At 35.4% G+C, this 19,408-nt stretch overlaps 1 protein-coding gene across 1 annotated transcript in view; it reads left to right on the top strand.

The window, feature by feature from the left end:
* LNO1 (Nuclear pore complex protein) overlaps nt 1–19,408 on the top strand; it is a 169,399-nt gene that overhangs the window by 27,817 nt on the left and 122,174 nt on the right. Inside the window, exons 3-4 of the mRNA XM_089807749.1 lie at nt 1,796–1,967; nt 15,881–16,030. Of these exons, the coding sequence (XP_089663875.1) occupies nt 1,796–1,967; nt 15,881–16,030 (322 nt within the window). The remainder of the gene's footprint in view (nt 1–1,795; nt 1,968–15,880; nt 16,031–19,408) is intronic.

Here is a 19,408-nt window from a genome sequence, read left to right as displayed (position 1 = left end):
ATTATGACAACAAACAGACTTTTTTGAAAATGGTTTCTCAAATTTACTGAAAGAACAAAATAACATGATTAGGGTTTAAAAATATGGGAGCATCATTCATGTGAATCATACCCAACAATTCCTCCATGTCTTCAAACGATTCATCCAGAAGAGGGTTTTCTTCATGACCTCTAAGTATCTCATGAATTTCAGCTCTGTCCCTTTCTCCTTCCGGTTCAAAAATATCACTTTCATAACGAGCATGGCTGGTTCTGAGTTCCCATGTAGCTGCAAAGAGATTGGAAATGATGTTGAATTGCTTGAAATCTTGTTCTGTTAGATCTGCTTGAAATACTGACTGTGGTTCTCGGTTCCAAAAATCTTCATTTGTAGGTAGCCCCATTTTAAAAACTGAACCAAATGCCTAAGGTTGGTATGCATGAAGTGTTTGCAACAAGAAGGTGGCAGAGAATGAACACGACAAAAGTTAATTATGCCGTGTATTCTTCAGCATAGAAATGTGATAGTTTGGCAATTAGATTCCAATGACATGTGAAGTAAATGAATTGTACCACATTTTTATTGGAATAATGTTATTTTATGCCACCTTACCCTATCTCCCTGCAGAAAGTCACATCAGAAAATCTCAAATTTGAATTAATTCTTGCACCTTTCCCAGTTTTCAAGACCTTAGTTGCTTTGGTAAGCCCGTTGTTGGATGATCACTACCTTTTGCAAGCTTTGAAGTCAAGGTTGCAAATTGCTCTGTTGCAGAAATCAGCGACTTAGCGACTAGTGGCAGGATCAGATGATAGCGAAACTTTGAATATAGACCTAAACACTTCGAAGTTTATGATAGAAGCCAACAATCCAACCTCAGGGATGTCGGAGACATCTGTAAGGATTTTTAACCAAAGATATAAAGTCTTAAAAACTTAGATAGGGTGACTTAATTTTACGGTAAGAATCAAGTAAGCAATTGCCACCATCATTTATGTGCTTTGCATGTGTCATATTATAATCAATTAAATCTTGCATCTTGCCACCATCTGTATGAGAATGAAAATTTGTGCTCTTAAAATAACAATTAGGCAATCCTCTAGAAGCATGTAATAAACAAATAAGAGGAAGTATAATCATATTTGCTGGCCATAAACTTTGAATATTTTGTTATCTTCTAAGCTTTTGAGGTTTGAATCTAAGATTGATTGAAACATAAACTACATAATGAGTGCTAGGCTTGTCCTATTTTTCATAAACGCCCTTTTCAAGCATGGAATGCACACGAGAACCATATTTGCAAGCATTTGAAGCCAACAATCTCAATTGCATGTTTTCAGATTACTTTAAAAGCAACAGATAAAGTATAATTGTTGAAATAGATATTGTTCTGAAACAGTGGCAACATACCTTTGACAAACATATTCTTTAACTCATGGTTTGGGATTATTATTAAACAGCAACTTGACAATGTTGAAACGGAAACTTGTCAATTAACATATGAAAATGCTGAAAGCTAAAAATATGTCACGCTGCAAAACTAAAATCCCTGTAGGTCAGCAATTTCAATTCAAGTTGTATAAAAGTCTTACCCAAGGATTAACAAAAATGAGAACTTTTTGTCCAGAGAGTTATATTTGCAAAAACTACAGATATTTGTAGTTGCTAGAAAATATATGATGAAATTTTGAGAATTAAAAAATCAGGGCTGAAGATACGTTGCGTAGAAGATTCGATAGTTTGTTAAATGATTCTTCTACATCCTGTTCTAGTTGTGTTTTATAATTTAGAGAATAACTTTCCTTCCTGTGATCAGATTGACTTCAAGCCATTTCAGTCGACGCCAGTTTATGAAGCTCAATATATAAGGGAGTTTATTTGGTGCACTGCTAAACAAAACATTTACTTAGCACTTTCAAGTGAAGGCAATCTAACTTATGGAAAAAATGGGTCTTCTTTTGAGCACATTGAAGAGAAAGTTACAGCAGGTACTTTAGCCGCCTTTGCCATTTTTTAATTTAAAAAATCACTGAAAAGCACTTGTTACACTTTTTTGCTTCGAGGAATTCAAAATTTCTGCTAATTGATGGATATCTGGATGACCAAAAACTAAATAGAAGGAAGAAGGCAAAGTGCAAATCATCATTATTTAGTATTAAAGATTTGAATGGTTGTTAGAAATGGAAGTGGATTCAATGCACGAATCTGATTTTCACTAGGATTACAATATTGTGGCCCTAAGTGTAATGTTATTCAATGGTTTTGAGATGAGTTTAAGATTTGAAGTTTTGCTATTGTCATTTAGGTTTACTATTTATTGCCATTGTTTTTGGTACTTCTCTCACTCATTGCCTTAACTGTAAGAACATGATGCATTTGCATGTTTTATCATCTGTTTTCATTATGTTTCATGTGAAGAACTAGTAAAAATTCAAAGGAATACCATCAGAACAAAGAGAAAATGCTTTTTATTCTAAAAATCAGATTTCTGGATCTATAGTAATATTTGATTGATAGACTTTAAGGCATGGAAGTGAACAGTCATATCTGGGGTTAAGTGCAAATGTGTAATGTGCCCTTTTAGGGTCCATTATTATAGATGATTATTTAATCAATCAGAATATTCATACTAGTCATTTTACTTGTCAAATTATATTATTATTTGGATTTGGGATAGAAGGGTTTAGATGTTTAACCAATTTGCCTAGATACCATCTAAGGACTCCCTCAAATTTTACAGGTCCAAGTCTGTTTCATAAAGGTGTACAGATTGCTGACCCTTACACTCTATTGGGTAGATCCTTAGATTGGATACTCCTTGGAAACATTTTATCCTTTCGATCACAAATTGAATAATGATTATATTGAAAATAATTATATTTTTATAATCAGAAGATTAATTCTTATTCTTGAATGAGTATATTTCAGGTACAATTATGTATATACAATGCTAAAAAACTATATATACCCTAATTAATAATTGTGAAAGGAAAATTATATAATAAAGCTTTTAATAAGGATAACTTTTCCTTATCAATAAAATATATTATTATTTTAATATCCCATGTCTTAAAGATAGTTTTTCTTATTAATAAAAAGATATAACTTTAATATCACATGCCTTATATAACTTGCTTCCTATAATTAAATACAGTTTTTCTTATTAATAAAAAGATAATAACTTTAATATCACATGCCTTATATAATTTGCTCCCTGTAATTTCGGGGCTAATTTTTAGTAGTTACAGATGGGGATTTATAATTCTTTCTTTTCATATTAAACTTTATTATTTGTTCTACCTTTCTTATAATCTCCTCCACGTGGTTGGTGATTTGTTTGACTGTTTTGTTTTGTTTACATTGTTTCCCTTCGAAACTTTAATACTCACTTTATGTTTATTTTCTTTTTACCCTTATATCTCCTGCGTTACATCCCACGCCATGCTTATTTATTTGTTTTGTTTTCCCTTATCATTTTGTGCATTTTCCATTCACACAATTGCCCCCTTACATAGGGTGGGCTTGCCCTCCTTGAAAAGTTGCGGCATTTTATGAGTATGGTGACTAGTATCACCAAAATCATTTTTATATTACTTTATTTTATTTAGTTTTTAGACTTGGATTAGTATTAGTTATTAATAATATTTATTTATTAGTTTGATGTATTTGTTTAGTCATTATTATTATTAATGTCTATCATCTTCATATATGGTAGTTATTTAATAATTATTTAGTCATTTTATTTATATGTTTTAAATCATTTCTTTTAAGTGCTTATTATAGTTAGGGTTATCACAACTCTTAATTAATAAACTTTTATAATTTAATATCAATTATGATATTAGGGGGGGATAGTACAAAGTGCTCACACATAGACAAATCATTTTGCTTGATGGCATCTATTGAAGTATGAAAATCATCCACTCTAACCTCTAGAGGGAATGATCTAATATTCATGTGTGCTTAAAATGGTATAAATTTGATTGAAGCCTCCCTTTTTTATGGGAACATAATTTCCACCCAACATGGATGTTGAGAAGTATGTCATATGCACTAAGTTGTGCATTCCACATCCCACATAACTTGTACTTTTGGTTTAGGTGGGTTGATGCATGGGCAATGATGATGCCCATATTTGGTTTTTAAGTTTTATGCATGTAATTTTCATTATCAATCTAATAGATAAGCATAACTCATCTAGAACGTTGCGGCAAATCATTTTTAAAATAAAAATAAGCAAATTAAAAATTTTCTACACAACACTTGTGCTTTATAACACTTATAAATTATTTTTATTATATATAGGTAAACTAGAACAAATGCATTTTATTATGGTCATCACCATATTCAAGGTTTGCAAAAGACTTGATGTTTGACACTCAATGCTCTTGTGGGATTAGCATTTGGAGCCTTGGATACATCTTTTACATGTAATGCCCTCATTTTGGTCTTAGAAACAACTCAATTCAATAAACAACTAAATAAGTTTAAATTGAAGATTTAATCTTTTTTTTTCCTCGGTAATAGATTTTTTATTTTATTAATAAAGTTGAGTGTGATTACATCATAAAGCTAAAGATTTAAAGTTTCTGCCAACCACCCCAAACTACAGATGTCACTCTCTGCCTCTTAAAGACTCATTACATTCTTGATCGCATTCCAAAAAGAACCCTAACCCAATTCCAACAATCTTACGAAACCCTCCCTTGGATCAAGTCATTAACAACAAAATTGTAGGAGAAACCTCTAACCTAGTCCCAAAACCATCATTTCATTCACTTTTATAGTTTATGATTAGGAGATTAAAAAACATAATTGAACAACAAAAGAACCTAAAACAAGAAAATGACACTCGTTGCTCGCCATACAACTCCATTGTTGTTCACCATGGTTAGCTTCCATTGCTGATTACTCCATCCACTCCTTTGTTTTTGTACCTTCTGTTTTGGGGATCGTCCTCTTTGCGGGACCTCCAGAACATTTAACCTTTCTGTCTTCCAGAATTGGAATCTCCTCATCCAATCCCCTCATTGCTAGTGTGCATAGCAGAGCTGTCCAACCCTGTCTTGCTTCCTTGAATTTGCAGTTCCTTTTTTTGCTCCTTAAACCACCATACGGACAGTGTGAATTTCGTTTCTCCACCATTTCCACTTGCACTGGTTCATCCATGAAATCCATCATTAAACTCGGGACTGTTTGCTTTAGAAGTGGGTCCAAATCACCTAGAAACTCCATGGGCACAATGACAAGCATCACCTTTTGCACCACTTCCACCAGTGAGTCGAGTTGAAGACCCCACACCATTATCATTGAAAAAACATGTGTTAGTCCTGTGGCGTTTCTTTATCAAACTGAACATCTGCCCCGACAAGATAAACACAGTATCCCCAAGTCTCAGGTCTTGGAATCTGAACATTCTATTGTGTCTCCATTTTGTGATATGTCCATAAAAAGGACTTTGTTGCTTAGATGCTTGCATTGCAAATGATGTCTCCATCTGCAACCTCTCCAGAAAACCTTAATTTTTCCAAGTACATAATGGACAAGGAAAGTAATAAATGATGTTTTGGGGATCTAACCACATTTAAAGCTAAGTCCTCTTGATATTCCTTCTGTCATTCTTGGTCTAACTCTTCATAAAAAATAAATGCTCATTGTTGTACAGTGTCGCCACCCTGTCGACCACCTCCCTAATTTAAATTAAAAATTATTTTTTAAAATAGCTATTAATGGGGCCTTCTGAATTTAAATTCTTAAAATCTTCAATTTTGAATTTAACATGTGTGAATTTGAAGTCCTCCAAAAGAGCCAATTCTTTAGTAATTAGAGCCACATAATTTAGGAAATGCCAAGCTTGTATTGAAGCTTTGATAATTGCATTCAAAATGATCCAAGTCCCCTTCTAAATGAAGTTTTGGAGCCCCTAGTCACCTTGCTACCTTAACAACTAATATCTATTAAGATAATATCTTATACTTTCTATAATAGTCAACTACTTGTCTGTAGTCCGTCTTTCAGTCTAGATAGGAATGTTTCCTATCCCGTCTCTTTTTTCTTCAGTCCAGATAGGAATGTTTCCTATCCTGTCTCTAGTTTTGTTTCTAATTCCATCTTCAGTCTACGTTGTTTCTTTTAGAAACAACGTCCTTGTAATTCTTTATAAGGAACACATTTGTTCCTCTGTTTATCAATGAATCATCCGGAAATCCGTTAATTTGCCAACTCTTCTTGAATCCTGTAACATGGTATCAAATCCATGATAAAGAATTTTTCGAAAAATTTATAATTTCTTTTGAAATTATCTGCACACCACGACAGTCGTCTCTTTTTTGCAGCCTCCTGGTCTGCAAAATCCGTGCTCGTATCCTTGGGAAAGCTCGCAATTTTTTTCTACAAATCGTGTCCAAATCACACGCGTTTGAAGCAACTCGCGTCCATATATTTTCCAGCTCATTTGACAGCAAAATCGCGATTGTAGGGTCAAGGATTAGTTCGTTTTGTTTGCATTCTTCATCATTTGCGCTCTCCCTGAAAAAAATCTGCCATTTTTATCAAGAAATCTGAAGTTTTTTCAAGCCTTTTTCAGCCAGGGCTGTTTTTTTTCGAAACCCTAATTTTTGGGGTCGAATTTTTTTTTTTGTTTCGAAATTATTGGTGGGTTTTTCGAGAGCTCAACTAGGTTGTCGTCCGTTTTTTTTGGGTGCCTCGATTTTCGAGCCAGCAGATCCGAAAAACGACAGCAGATTCCTTCTGGGTTTTTCGAGCTCTCTTCTAGGTCATTCTCTGATTCTTCTGGGTCTTTCGTATTTTTGCCTCGAAGAACGTGCCTTCACAGATTTTCACAGTTTTCATTGAAAACGTGCCATGGCATCTCTGACAAATATTCTGCTCGAACATAATTCCAAATTCAATGGTCGCAATTATGGAACTTGGAAGTAGTGCATCATCGCAATCTTTGAATATCGAAACACCGATCAACTTGTTCTGGGTGTTACGCAGCGTCCGACTTCTCCGGGTCCTGATCAAGGCGAAGCTGCATTTTTCGCCTTCTGAATTTGTTTTTGAGATTTTGGGTTTGTTGATTTTCTCCTCAAAAATCATTTCAAGTTGTCTGTAATACGCAAGGTTGTGTGAGATTCTGGGTTTGTTGATTTTCTCCTCAAAAATCATTTCAAGTTGTCTGTAATACGCAAGGTTGTGTGAGATTCTGGGTTTTACCATTTTTTCCACAAAAACGAAGTTTTGTAAATGCAAACTATTTTGAGTCATAGCACTCTTCTGGCAAAGCTTCTTGGTTTCAACATTCTGTAGATCCAGGGAGGGTCTCAGTTAACCCAGAATGTTCCGACATCTGTACGTTGACCATTAAGGGAGGGTATTAAGATAATATCTTATACTTTCTATAATAGTCAATTACTTGTCTGTAGTCCGTCTTTCAATCTAGATAGGAATGTTTCCTATCCCGTCTCTTTTTTCTTCAGTCCAGATAGGAATGTTTCCTATCCTGTCTCTAGTTTTGTTTCTAATTCCGTCTTCAGTGTACGTTTCTTTTAGAAACAACATCCTTGTAATTCTTTATAAGGAACACATTTGTTCCTCTGTTTATCAATGAATCATCCGGAAATCCGTTAATCTGCGAACTCTTCTTGAATCCTGTAACAATATCGGTGCTTTTACTTTCGCGACATTGTTGGTTCCATCTACTAACCTTTTTCCTCCACATGTGTGATTTTGAAGTTCTCCAAAAGAGCCAATTCTTTAGTAATTAGATCCACATAATTTTGGAGATGCCAAGCTTGTATGGAATCTTTGATTATTGCATTCAAAATGATCCGGGTCCCCCTCTCAATGAAGTTTTGGAGCCCCTAGCCACCTTGCTACCTTAACAACTAATAGAATCTACTAATGTTTTGTCATTCCAGTCTCAAATGATGAATCCTACTCCAGAGGGACTAGGGCTATATTACGAAGTAATTGGTGAAATACTTGCTTGATATTAACAAAGACCGAGAGGTCAACGTATACCAAAGAATGAATGATGTTTCCTTAGGAAACTATCATAAAGAATAGAAATATTCTATTCTAGCTAATAAAAAACTAATAGATAACTACATGCTCACTAAATATTAGAAACATTCTAATATTTACAATAGATTACAAATAGATAACCATTAAATAATAATAGAAGCTATCTATTATTGTAATACCCTCCCCTAATGGTTAATCTGTCCACAACACCTAGTTGTTCTTTGAATTTGACAAACTAATCAGGACCAAGAGGCTTGGTGAGAATGTCTGCAGTCTGATCTGTTGTAGGAACATACTGCAAGTCTATTGTCTTGTCTTCAACCAGCTGTCTTATGTAGTGATAGTGAACATCCACATGCTTGGTTCGTTCATGGAAGATTGGATTCCATGCTAATTTGATATTGCCTTCATTTTCAAAAAAGTGATTGGTCCAGTTGGTGACATTTACATATCCCCAAGCATCCGATGAAGCCAAACAACTTCACATCTTGCCGTAATAGTCCCTTGATATTCAGCCTTCGTAGAAGAGAGAGAAATTGCCTACTGCTCCTTACTGGTCCATGTGACGACACCAGATCCCAAACTGAACACATCCGAAAGTGGACTTTTTATCGTCAACAAAGCCTGCCCAATCTGAATCCATGAACCCATTGAGTCTAGGATTAGAACTCTGAGAGTAAAGAAGTCCATAATCTGTAGTACCCTTCACATAACAAAGCACATGCTTTGCTGCCATCCAATGATCAGCCTTGGGAATTGTCATAAAGCGTGAGATGTAGCTGACTGCGAAGTTGATATCAGGCATAGTAGCAGAGAGGTAGATGAGATTGCCTACTAGTTGCCTTATGTAGTATCATCAACTGGAGGAAAATCGGACTTAGCTGATAACTTGTGACCTTTCTCCATGGGTGTAGATGTAGGCTTGCAATCTTGCATACAAAATTTGTCTAATAGAGCCTTGACATATTTGGATTGGGAGATGACTATATCAGAAGATTACTGCTAAACGTAAACACCTAGGCAATAAGGTATGAGCCTAAGGTCAATCATATCGAAAGACTGGCATAAACTTGGTTTGATTGCTTGAATCAAAGATGCCAAACTGCCAGTGAGGATCAAATCATCCACATAAATAACTTGACGGATGATGTCACAGTTAGTAGTGTTGATGTACAAATTTGAGTCTGAAGAACTCCTTTGGAAGCTTTGATTACAGAAGTACTTATCAATTTTCATGTACCATGTCCTAGGGGTCTGCTTCAAGCCATAGTGAGATTTCACTAATCTGAGAACCTGATGTTCTTTACTAACAACCTTGACACCAGGAGCCTGCGTCATATAGACCTCTTCTTGTAGGTCACCATTTAGAAAAGCACTCTTGATGTCCATCTTATGGACCTTCCAACGAAACTGTGCTATCATAGCTAGGACTAATCTGATTGTGCTCATCTTTGCAATAGGAGCACAGGTGTCCTCATAATCAATGCCCTGACCTTGAGAAAAGCCCTTGGCAACTAAAAGAGCTTTGTACTTATCCAAAGTACTATCAGACTTGTATTTGATTTTGTAAACCCATTTGCAACTAATGGGTTTCTTCCCTGGTGGAAGATAAAAATGGACTCAAGTGTTATTCTTCTGTAGGCTCTGCTGTTAAGAAGTCATGGCCTATTCCCTCTCTAGAATTTCTTTAGCTGTGGAATATGTTTGAGGTTCAAACACACTATGAATGTTGACCATAAGAGCAAAATTAACCGACTTTGTAATTTTGCTCTTTTTTCAAGCAGTTCTCCCATCAACGAGCTCATCATCTCGAATATCAGTAAGTGTCTTAGCCCACGACTTAGGCCGGAGAGGAGAATGACCAACATTAGTATCAGGAGATGCTCTATGATCATGTTTCTCATCAAAAGTGTCGGGATCAAACTCAGGTGAAGCATCTACAAATCTGGGTGATCTTGTAGGAGAAGTTGGAGGTGTTTATATTGGGATCACTAGTATAACTGGAGCTTCAGGAGCCCTCCCATCAGGCGGACCTAATGGAAACCTAACCTCCAAATCATGAGCCTTCACAGGCTGGTTTGCTGGATCAGAAGTCGGAGAAACATGCATGAATGGTCCTCGTTGCTCTTTAAAGACTACATCATGATTGTACACAAGATGAGATATCTTAGTGTCGATCAAGCGCTAGGCTTTGTGAAGACTACTGTATCCAACAAGCATGAGTTTTTTTGACTCTTGGCATCCAACTTGGTGCATGATGCATTAGGGATCCAAACAAAAGCAAGAGAGCCGAAAAACTTCATATGACTAATTTTGGGCTTGCCACTTGATCAGGTCTCTTCCGGAGTCTTACCTCTGACTGCCACTTTGGGTGATTGGTTCAAAAGATAAACTGCAGTATTAAAAGCTTCAGCCCAATACTTCTTCGGACCATGTCTGTGTTCGAGCATGGATCATGCCATCTTGGTGATTGTTCTGTTCCAACGTTCAACTATAGTGTTCTGTTGTGGTGTGTGGGGTGTGGTTAACTAGCGTTTGATGCCATGAGTATCCAAAAAGCTAGAAAATTCATTAGAACAAATTCCCTCCCCCCCTTTCCCCTCATTGTCTAACCTAAGAGTAATAATAGCTTTCCCCAACTCTTTTTCAACTGAAGGTTTGAACTTTTGAAATATAGTAAATACATCTTATTTCTTTTTAAGAAAATATACCCACATTTTTCTACTAAAATCATCAACAAGAAACATAAAATACCTGGACCCAAGAACAGAAGGAGTGGCCATGGGGCCACAAGTATCGGCATGAACAAGTTGAAGTAACAGAGAAGTTCCCCATGAATGGCCATTGGTGAAAGGTATGTGATGTTGCTTCCCAGCCTGACATGTATCATAAACTCTAATCCACTGAGTTTGAATCTCTGGCGATTTGAGGACAAGCTCTACTCGAGCAAGTTGATAGAGATAATGCACATTTAAGTACCCATATTGCTGATGCCAAGTTGTGCTGATAGAAGATCGCCGAACAACCATAGCTAAGTCCTAAGAATCACCACAATTAGTAAGTCTGAAAAGACCGTGATCCTCAAGACCCACTGTAACAATAGATTGAGTCGCCCATTAGTGATGGTACACTGATGTGAATTGAAGGTGACATCCAATTGTGGAGTGTTCTAGCAACTGATTGATTGAGGGTAGATTTAGTTCCATCCTTGGAACGTAGTACACATCGAGGAAAATGAGATTCCTCCCAGCAGATTGAATCTGAATGTTGCCTTTGCCGACAACAGGGTACTCTCAGCCACCAAAAATAAGAGAATCTGAATAAGGCTGGTAGTTAGTGAGATAAGAGGCACCTAAATCAATATACTAGGTAGACGACTTGACATGATTTGTTGGTCTTTTAGCCACGAAGGCATAAAAGGCAGATTCCTTCAGTTCAGTGTGATTTGCACTGTTCGCTTTAGGGTGCGAACCTGATTTCCCAGATTAGGTAGCTAGTTGTTTCCGACATTCAACTTTCATGTGACCATACTTGTGGCAATAGTTGCATTGAATGTTCTTTTTCCATGAGCCTTCTGAAGCTGGAGCAGAGGACTTTTTCCGAGAAGACTATTGAGACTTGCCTTTATCCTTTTGAAAGGATTTAGCACTAAAGGCTTGCTTTGTGGAGGTGAAGTTGAAACTCCTACCAAACTGTTGTTTCCACCGATCTTGCCGAAGAAGAAGTGTGTAGAGATATGTGAACTAAAGATCAACACTAGTAGTAATGATGTTAAGAGTCTCGATAAAATGCTTGTAGGACTTGGGCAAACTCGTGATGGTTATGACCACAATGTCCTCTTCCTCCATCTTGCGTCCAATGGCAAGCAATTGATCACATATTTCTTGAATCCTATTCAAGTGTTCCTAGAGCGATTTCCACTCATCCATGATAATAGAAAATAGAGTGTTCTTGAGAAAGAAGGCTCTTCTTTTTTCTGAAGTCTCATGAAGTCTCTTGTGATGCTCCCATATTTCAGTAGTTGTCTTGTTGGATGAAATCTAAGCGAGCCAATCATCAATTGCGGATAATTCGAGAAGCATCACTACCTCCCAATTATTTAGATCCCATGTATCTTGATCAGTACCAGTTGTAGTTAGACACTTTGTAACACCCAAGACAATCTGATCAATATTCCGATATTCGAAGATTGTAAGTATCCGTTGCTTCCATGTGCTATAATTCTGACCATTGAATTTTGAATTTCCCTCGAGTAGAATATTAGTCAAAGATGCCATCTCATGTTTTTTCAATGAAAAAGCGTGAAAATCTATGAAAGCATGTACTTCGAGCCAAAAAAATAGAAGACAGAGAAATTGAGGGGGTACCCAAAAGAGAGCTCGATAAAACCTAGAAAATCTTGATGACAACCTAGTTGAGCTCTTGAAAAACCCATCAAGAATTTGTAATTTGAATTTTTTTTGAGTAAAAAAATTAGGGTTTTCAAACAAAACCCTGGTCGGCGGCCATGGAAGGAAAATCTTGCAAAAAAATGGAGATTGCTGGTAAAAGTCATCTATTTTTGTTCCATAGAGGTACGTGCAAGTAGAAATATTGCTGGAAATGGTAGATTCAACACAAAATATGGTGTTATAGGCACACAAATAATGAAAATCGGCAGCAAAACACGTCTTTAAAAAACCTCTGGAAAAAACATCAGTTAACGGCCAAGAACTAGAGGATATGGAGCCTCGAATCGCATCTAGAAATCACGAAATGAGAGCAGAGAAGACATGGCTAGAAAAATGCGAAAATACACAAGAAATTGCTACGAAAAAACCATCAAGGATCATAAAACAACGTTAGAGGAGGAAAATCAAGCGAAAAAAATGGCCCTAAACCTAGGTTGTGATTTTCTTCACAGTCGGATTTCTCAAAACGGAAACCCTATATGGGTTGTAGAGAAAGTTGTAGAAATAATTTCAAATATTTTTAGCAAATAATTTCGAAAGAAATTATAAATTTTTTCGATGTAGAAAAAGAGTATTGGCTCTAATACCATATTAAGAAGTAATTGCTAAAATACTTGCGTGATATTAACAAAGACCGAGAGGTCAATAAATACAAAAGAATGAATGATGTTTCCTTGGGAAATGATCGTAAAGAATAGAAACATTCTATTCTAGCTAATAGAAAATTAACAGATAACTACAGCCTAACTAAATATTAGAAACATGCTAATATTTACAATAGATTACAAATAGATAACCATTAAATAATAATAGAAGCTATTTATTATCGTAATAGGTTACCCTTGTATGCTCCATCAAAATTTGCTTCCACATCCTTCAATCAGTCTTGACCAAACCACCTAACATCCAGTTCTAGTTAATGATTTAACCCATCCAAGCCCATTCATGGGCTAAAGATTTAAACTTATTAAGAAAGGGAACAAGCATGACTAGAAAACACAAGGATCTTGGTATTAACGTAAAAGATTGAAGGTGCATGCATAGTAAAAGAATCATTATAAGCAGCGATTGTATAAATACATAACTCAGCAATAATCAGTGTTTGATATGAAGACATTAAGAACTCATAAATGGAGCATCAAATGTTGGAGGGATAAATGACAATATCATGGACTATTCATTTAAAATAGCAAATGTGGAGAGCAATACTTGATCGCATATGACACAGTGTTGCTGACTTAAAAAAAAGGCGAATGGTCGCTTGATTCATGACAAAATAACTAATAAGTATTACGATAGCAAATAAGGATTAATGATAAAAATGAATCAATGTTGTAATCGAGTGATTGCGTTGACAGCCATCATCAACAATTCCTGCAATTGTGTGAATAGTATCAATTTATAGAACAATGATTGGAATAATAGAAATTGATGCCAGGATAAAAGGTAATAATTAGCAGCTAGAAAAGGATGAAATACAATAGACTAAGGTTAGGATATTTGACCCGGTCTTACATATGAAACAATAGATGGACTACATGAACTTGGCAAGGTTACTAAGCATCAAATATTAGTAAGGATTATTCATCATTTAGAGTATTAGAATATTTTTTATTTGCTTAGCTTTCCTTGCTATTTTTAGCTAGCTCTTAGTTTCTTTTTATTAATGGTCATTTAGGCGTTATTTATTCAGTTTAATTTTAGTCGTCTATATATTTAGACGACTTTGCTTTTTTGTTAAAAGCTTTTGTAAACTCTATATATTTGGTGCATTGATAATACAATCATATTAGTGTTTGAGAGTCTACATACTAGTGTCAATTTGAAATTTCTTGATGTTTGCAACAAGCTTCTGCAGCAGGATAGATGGAAGCAACAGTTTGGAAGCAAATGCTAGTTCATCCTCTACTGATCAGGTGATCTTCATGGCCAAAACCTTAGACACGAATAGAGGCAAACCTTAGTTCACCTTGCAGAAAGCACCAGGTAAACCTCCGACATCTTCAAAGAAGAAGAGTGATCAATTCAATTATTATCAAAAGTCTCAAAAGTCTAGTTACATGAAGATAGATTGTGAGAAACGATTGGCAACTGTGCAATCTTCACACAGTGTTGCAGTAGAAAGCCCAAACTGATACACTTTTTGATTAGAAGGAATCTGCCTCCTATGCATTCAGGGCCACATTCCCATCAGATCATGACACATCATCAGCATGGTACATTGACTCTGGTGCCTTTCGGCATTTCACATATCATTGGGATTGGTTCACAGAGTTCATTGCTCTCTTTGATTCATTGGTTTTTAGAGGCGAGGAGTATATAGTTGATGGTAAGGTAATGTTCAGATATTTCTTGGTGGGAGGGATTTCTTTCTCAATGTATACTTTGTCCTATATATGAAGCTCAATCTATTGTTAGTCAGTCAGATTATGCTTCATCCTCCACAGCTGGATGTCATCTTCAGTTCAAACAAGTGCAACGTTGTTGACAAGGACTCACATTACCGTTGGGTACTATGACATGTATGACTTGCACCTTGCAGATATAAAAGGTCAAATGACAGATAAAATTGATCTTACTAACATACAAATAAGATGGTGTGTGAATATTATAAAGCTTGTCTAATGTTATCCCTGCTTTTGTTCGACCAATGTAAAATCTGCAGATATAAGAAGTCAAATGACAGATAAAATTGATCTTACTAACATACAAATAAGCTGGTGTGCATATTATAAAGCTCGTCTAATGTTATTCCTGTCTTTGTGTGACCAATGTCAAAACCTGTACAAAAATCCCAAAATGCAAGACTCAGGAATGCCTGTAGTTATCCATCCTAATTGGTTGATTTAGAAGACCGTTTTGATTCCTGAGTTGAATGGAGTGGATATGATAATCACCTTGAAAATTTAATAGTTGTCTAATTTGAACTTTTGTCAGTCAATTTTTTGAACTATAGAAGGTAAAGGTAGCCATATATTATTTAAAAAACTAATGTAGCTTGAATGTATTTATTCCTGGAGAATCTACTCTTACTCTATGGCCTTAATTCATTGGGTCTTTTGTGCTGTATAAATTAAAAATAGAATTATAATTCTGAAAATAAGTTCCATTATCATCTTGTTGCATCCATGTGTTTCTACATTTCTGCACCTGTTTATTATATTTATCTATTTTCAAGATTATTTTTCTGTTATATGGAAACTTGAAATGGTTCTAAGTCCTTGCTTGCATAATGTTTGTTATATGCTTTGAAAAGAAAATGTTACGAAATAAGTTATAATGTCTGGTATTTTGTTCCAAAGGAAAATTACTTGATGTGTAATGGTATAGAAAAGTTTATATGTAGGTAATTGACATTTCACATTTAGTTAACAAATCCCATGGACATAGCTAATGTTCTCATTCTTTGTATGCAATGATAGTTGATTGGAGTGCAGATGGACAGTATATTGCACTGCTGACTCAAGGCAACAAGTTGACCATTTTGTCATCAGATTTGAGGAAGAAGTCTCATCTACAACTGCCTGAACCACTGGAAATTACTAGCTTAAACAGCAACATCAAAATACATGGTTTGTTTTCTATTTTGTGTGTAATTTGCTTTTGGTATATGCAGAACAAGGTGCATGGAGTTAGTATTGCCTTCTTTCTTTCATGGGTTATTTGGAAACCTGGTTACCTTTTATGATTGCAACATTATATGTGTATTATTCTTTTATTTTTCAAATTGTTGTTTGTATGTATTTCTGTCTTTGTTGTATTTCATTGGAAAATGGATCAAATTGTGGTTTAAGATTATGGAAAACTGAGTTGTACATTACATGAAAACAACATTATGTAAAAGTTCTAGGTTGCCGAGGGCATTTTTTCTTTCCAAACTTGCCAAAAAAAATGATTATCTTGTATTGGAGCTCAATAAAAATGAATCCTAGTGCACTTTTGACTACTAAGTTATATAAGAAAATCTTTTGTCGTGTCTCCAAAACTTTCTATTGAATATACACCCCAAATAATATTTAAGGATGTGATTGTATCAGAAGCTTGCTAAACTCATATTGATATCTTCTTCATATTGTCGAGTAAGTCATCTGTTCTATATTGATTTTTTCATTCTCTCTATTTTTATTATTTGATAGGTCCATTAGTCATCCTTTTAACAGTTTTGTCATGCCTTTATGGCAATGCCTTGGGTGATCAAATTGTTGTAAAGGTCAGATTTGCCCACTAATATTTCCAAAACATTGAAAAAAAACTTTTTCATATTTGACAAAGCATGTATTTGATGCTCTTTTACAGCTTCATTGAAAACATTGAAAAAGAGGAAATTAGAAAACAAACAAGAAATGAAAAAGGTAAGAAGGCACTCGTAGCTCACTTGGTGCCTGTATGATCATTTAACCAAATAAAAAAGAAAATGGAAAGGGCACAAAATGTTTGCTTGTTGCCCATTATAAGGGGTTTTGGTCAAGTTGGGTTGTTGATGTTGAGATAAGGAAAAGGTAATTCTCAAGAATGACATTTGAGCAAAAGCCAGCATTCTGCTTCCAGTGATACATTGCTCATATAAGGTAATTTCTTAAGTTAGCAGTTCAGGTTCAGCTATTGATTGTATGACAGTTTTCTCGACAGTTATGCTTTTGGCATACCTGTACAGAAAAGGGCAAAAAATTAAAAAATACTCAATATATGCATATTCAGACCTAAAACCAGAAATCAAGTTTATGCAACCGCGTAACATTCATGTAGTGAACAAAACAACCATAGAAGTTTTATAAGATTACAATGTTACATGGACATCTATATTAAAAGCTGTAAACCCCTTTGTGTGGTCACTTCAAAGGTGCTAAAAAGAAAAATTGTGTTGTTTCTAATAATGTGAAGCCAGTTATAGTTGCTCAAGGATAAAAATATGTTGTTTTTATAGCATGAAGCCAACATTAATTGCTTTCTACAGGGAAATGCAGTAGGTGATATAGTCCAAGACTTCACATAAGAAAACAGGCTGTAAAATTTCATGGCAACTATATAAATCCCCTAAACTAATTAATTGGGTAGTGTGAGCAGCACAAATACAATAGAACAGCAGCCTAACAATAATAACACTTCACAAACACCATCATTTAAATGCCTGTACTCAACAACTTCTGGCAAATATTCTTTCCAAGAAATGGCAGCAAAGAGATTACGGCTGGTATGGTATGTGAATGGCTAGGCACATGTAAGTGGGGGGCTGCTTTGATAAAAATACACACCTCCATCGGAGTCCTGCAACCATTAATTCTTCCCTCATTATTATGGTAGACAACCTCAATTGAGATGGTGGGCCAATTTATTGATGCTAGAAACATTATGTGTCGGCAGACATCTATGAAAAAAGATGCTAGATATAAAAATCTTAAAAGAGTGGCCACTTGAGGTTTTTAATATGATTTTACTGCCCAATATTATGTTCCTTATATGTGTAGGCTAAGCTGCAAAGCATCAGAGATTTGCATGGTCCTAAACAAAAGTACTGTATGCACAAAGAAAATATTGTATGGTTGAAAACACAAAGCTCTATTTCCTTTGGCGATCGGCTCCCCATTTGAGAAAGTCCCAGTGAGTCACGAAATTGTCATGCATAAGTGCTACTGTCTCTAATTTAGGCTTGGGCTAAACTCCCTTCACCTATGCTCTCTCTTTCTCCTAAGCAACCTACACCTCCTCCAGCTATTTTACTTTGCCTTCACTGATTCTATCGTTTCTTTATTTAAGTTCACCTTCTCCCATTCCTCTCCAATCCCCAATTTGATAATTTCCTCACCCTGTCATCTCAGTCCCTTTTGCATTTTATCCTGCTCCACACTACTTGTAACAAACGAATTTGCATATCTAAATCAAAGACATTTAAAACTAATAACTCCCAATGTTCATAAAAATAACTGATTCCATTTCACATGATAATGACTTCTTTTAACAATAACAGAAGGTAACTGTAATAATATTCAAGATCGATTATTAACTAATCTAATTGTAATTTCATGGTCAGCTGAAATAATATAATAACTACTATCTATTGTGAGAATAAACATAAACATATTCAATTTAAACAATTTAACCATTCCTAACTGTAATCATGTTCAGCTGAAAATAGAGTAACGACTATCTATCTTAACTGTAATTATGCATAACTGAAAATATAAATATTCCTGTTCAATTTAAGTGACAATTAACTATTCTAATCATATGCAACTGAAATAAAACGACTATCTAACCTATATGTAATCCATGATAAACAATTAACAGGTAGGTAACAAGAATGATTGAAAACATACAAGTCTTATGGAAGGATCTTTTATTTGGTTGTGCAAGCCTTAGCATTGGTGAGAGGACAAGCATTGACATAGGGTTAACCTCCCAACCTTGCACCATACTTATCCCCACACATCCTAACATGGTAGAATAACCCTCCCTACCTCGGGATCGGGCTTGGGATGTTCTTCGGTCCAGCCATCCGAGCTACTAGGTGTTTCAACTTTTGAGTGCCCACTCAGTTATACCTATATAATTGATGTTACGGACATCAAGTGATCATTGGATGACACATATGCCTATAAACTACCTTGGCCAAGGATTTTCGATGAGTGCATTGACCTGATCACCACCACTCAACTTGACAACATATTCCATTACAGGAGTAAGCATGAGCTATTAAGTATTTCATTATTAAGATATTCATATTTGATTTCGTTCATGTTTTCTTGCAGATTCATTCCACTTCTTCACCATTTCATGGCTTCATTTTCGATGAATCCTAGGTGCTTGAAAGATTATGAACATTTTGTCCTTTTTTATTTACACCTCTCCACCATTTCGTGGCTTCATTGCCGATGAATCCTAGGTGTTAGAAATTCGTGAGCATTCTGCTCTTTATTTTGTGGATTAAGACAATATGATTATTGCCATTGATA

Source organism: Cupressus sempervirens, chromosome 10 (assembly GCF_028749045.1).
Source record: "Cupressus sempervirens isolate cs-2001-9-10 chromosome 10, ASM2874904v1, whole genome shotgun sequence".
Taxonomy (NCBI): Eukaryota; Viridiplantae; Streptophyta; class Pinopsida; order Cupressales; family Cupressaceae; genus Cupressus; species Cupressus sempervirens.
Note: the sequence above shows the minus strand (reverse complement) of the source record. Positions and strands in the feature narration are given on the sequence as shown.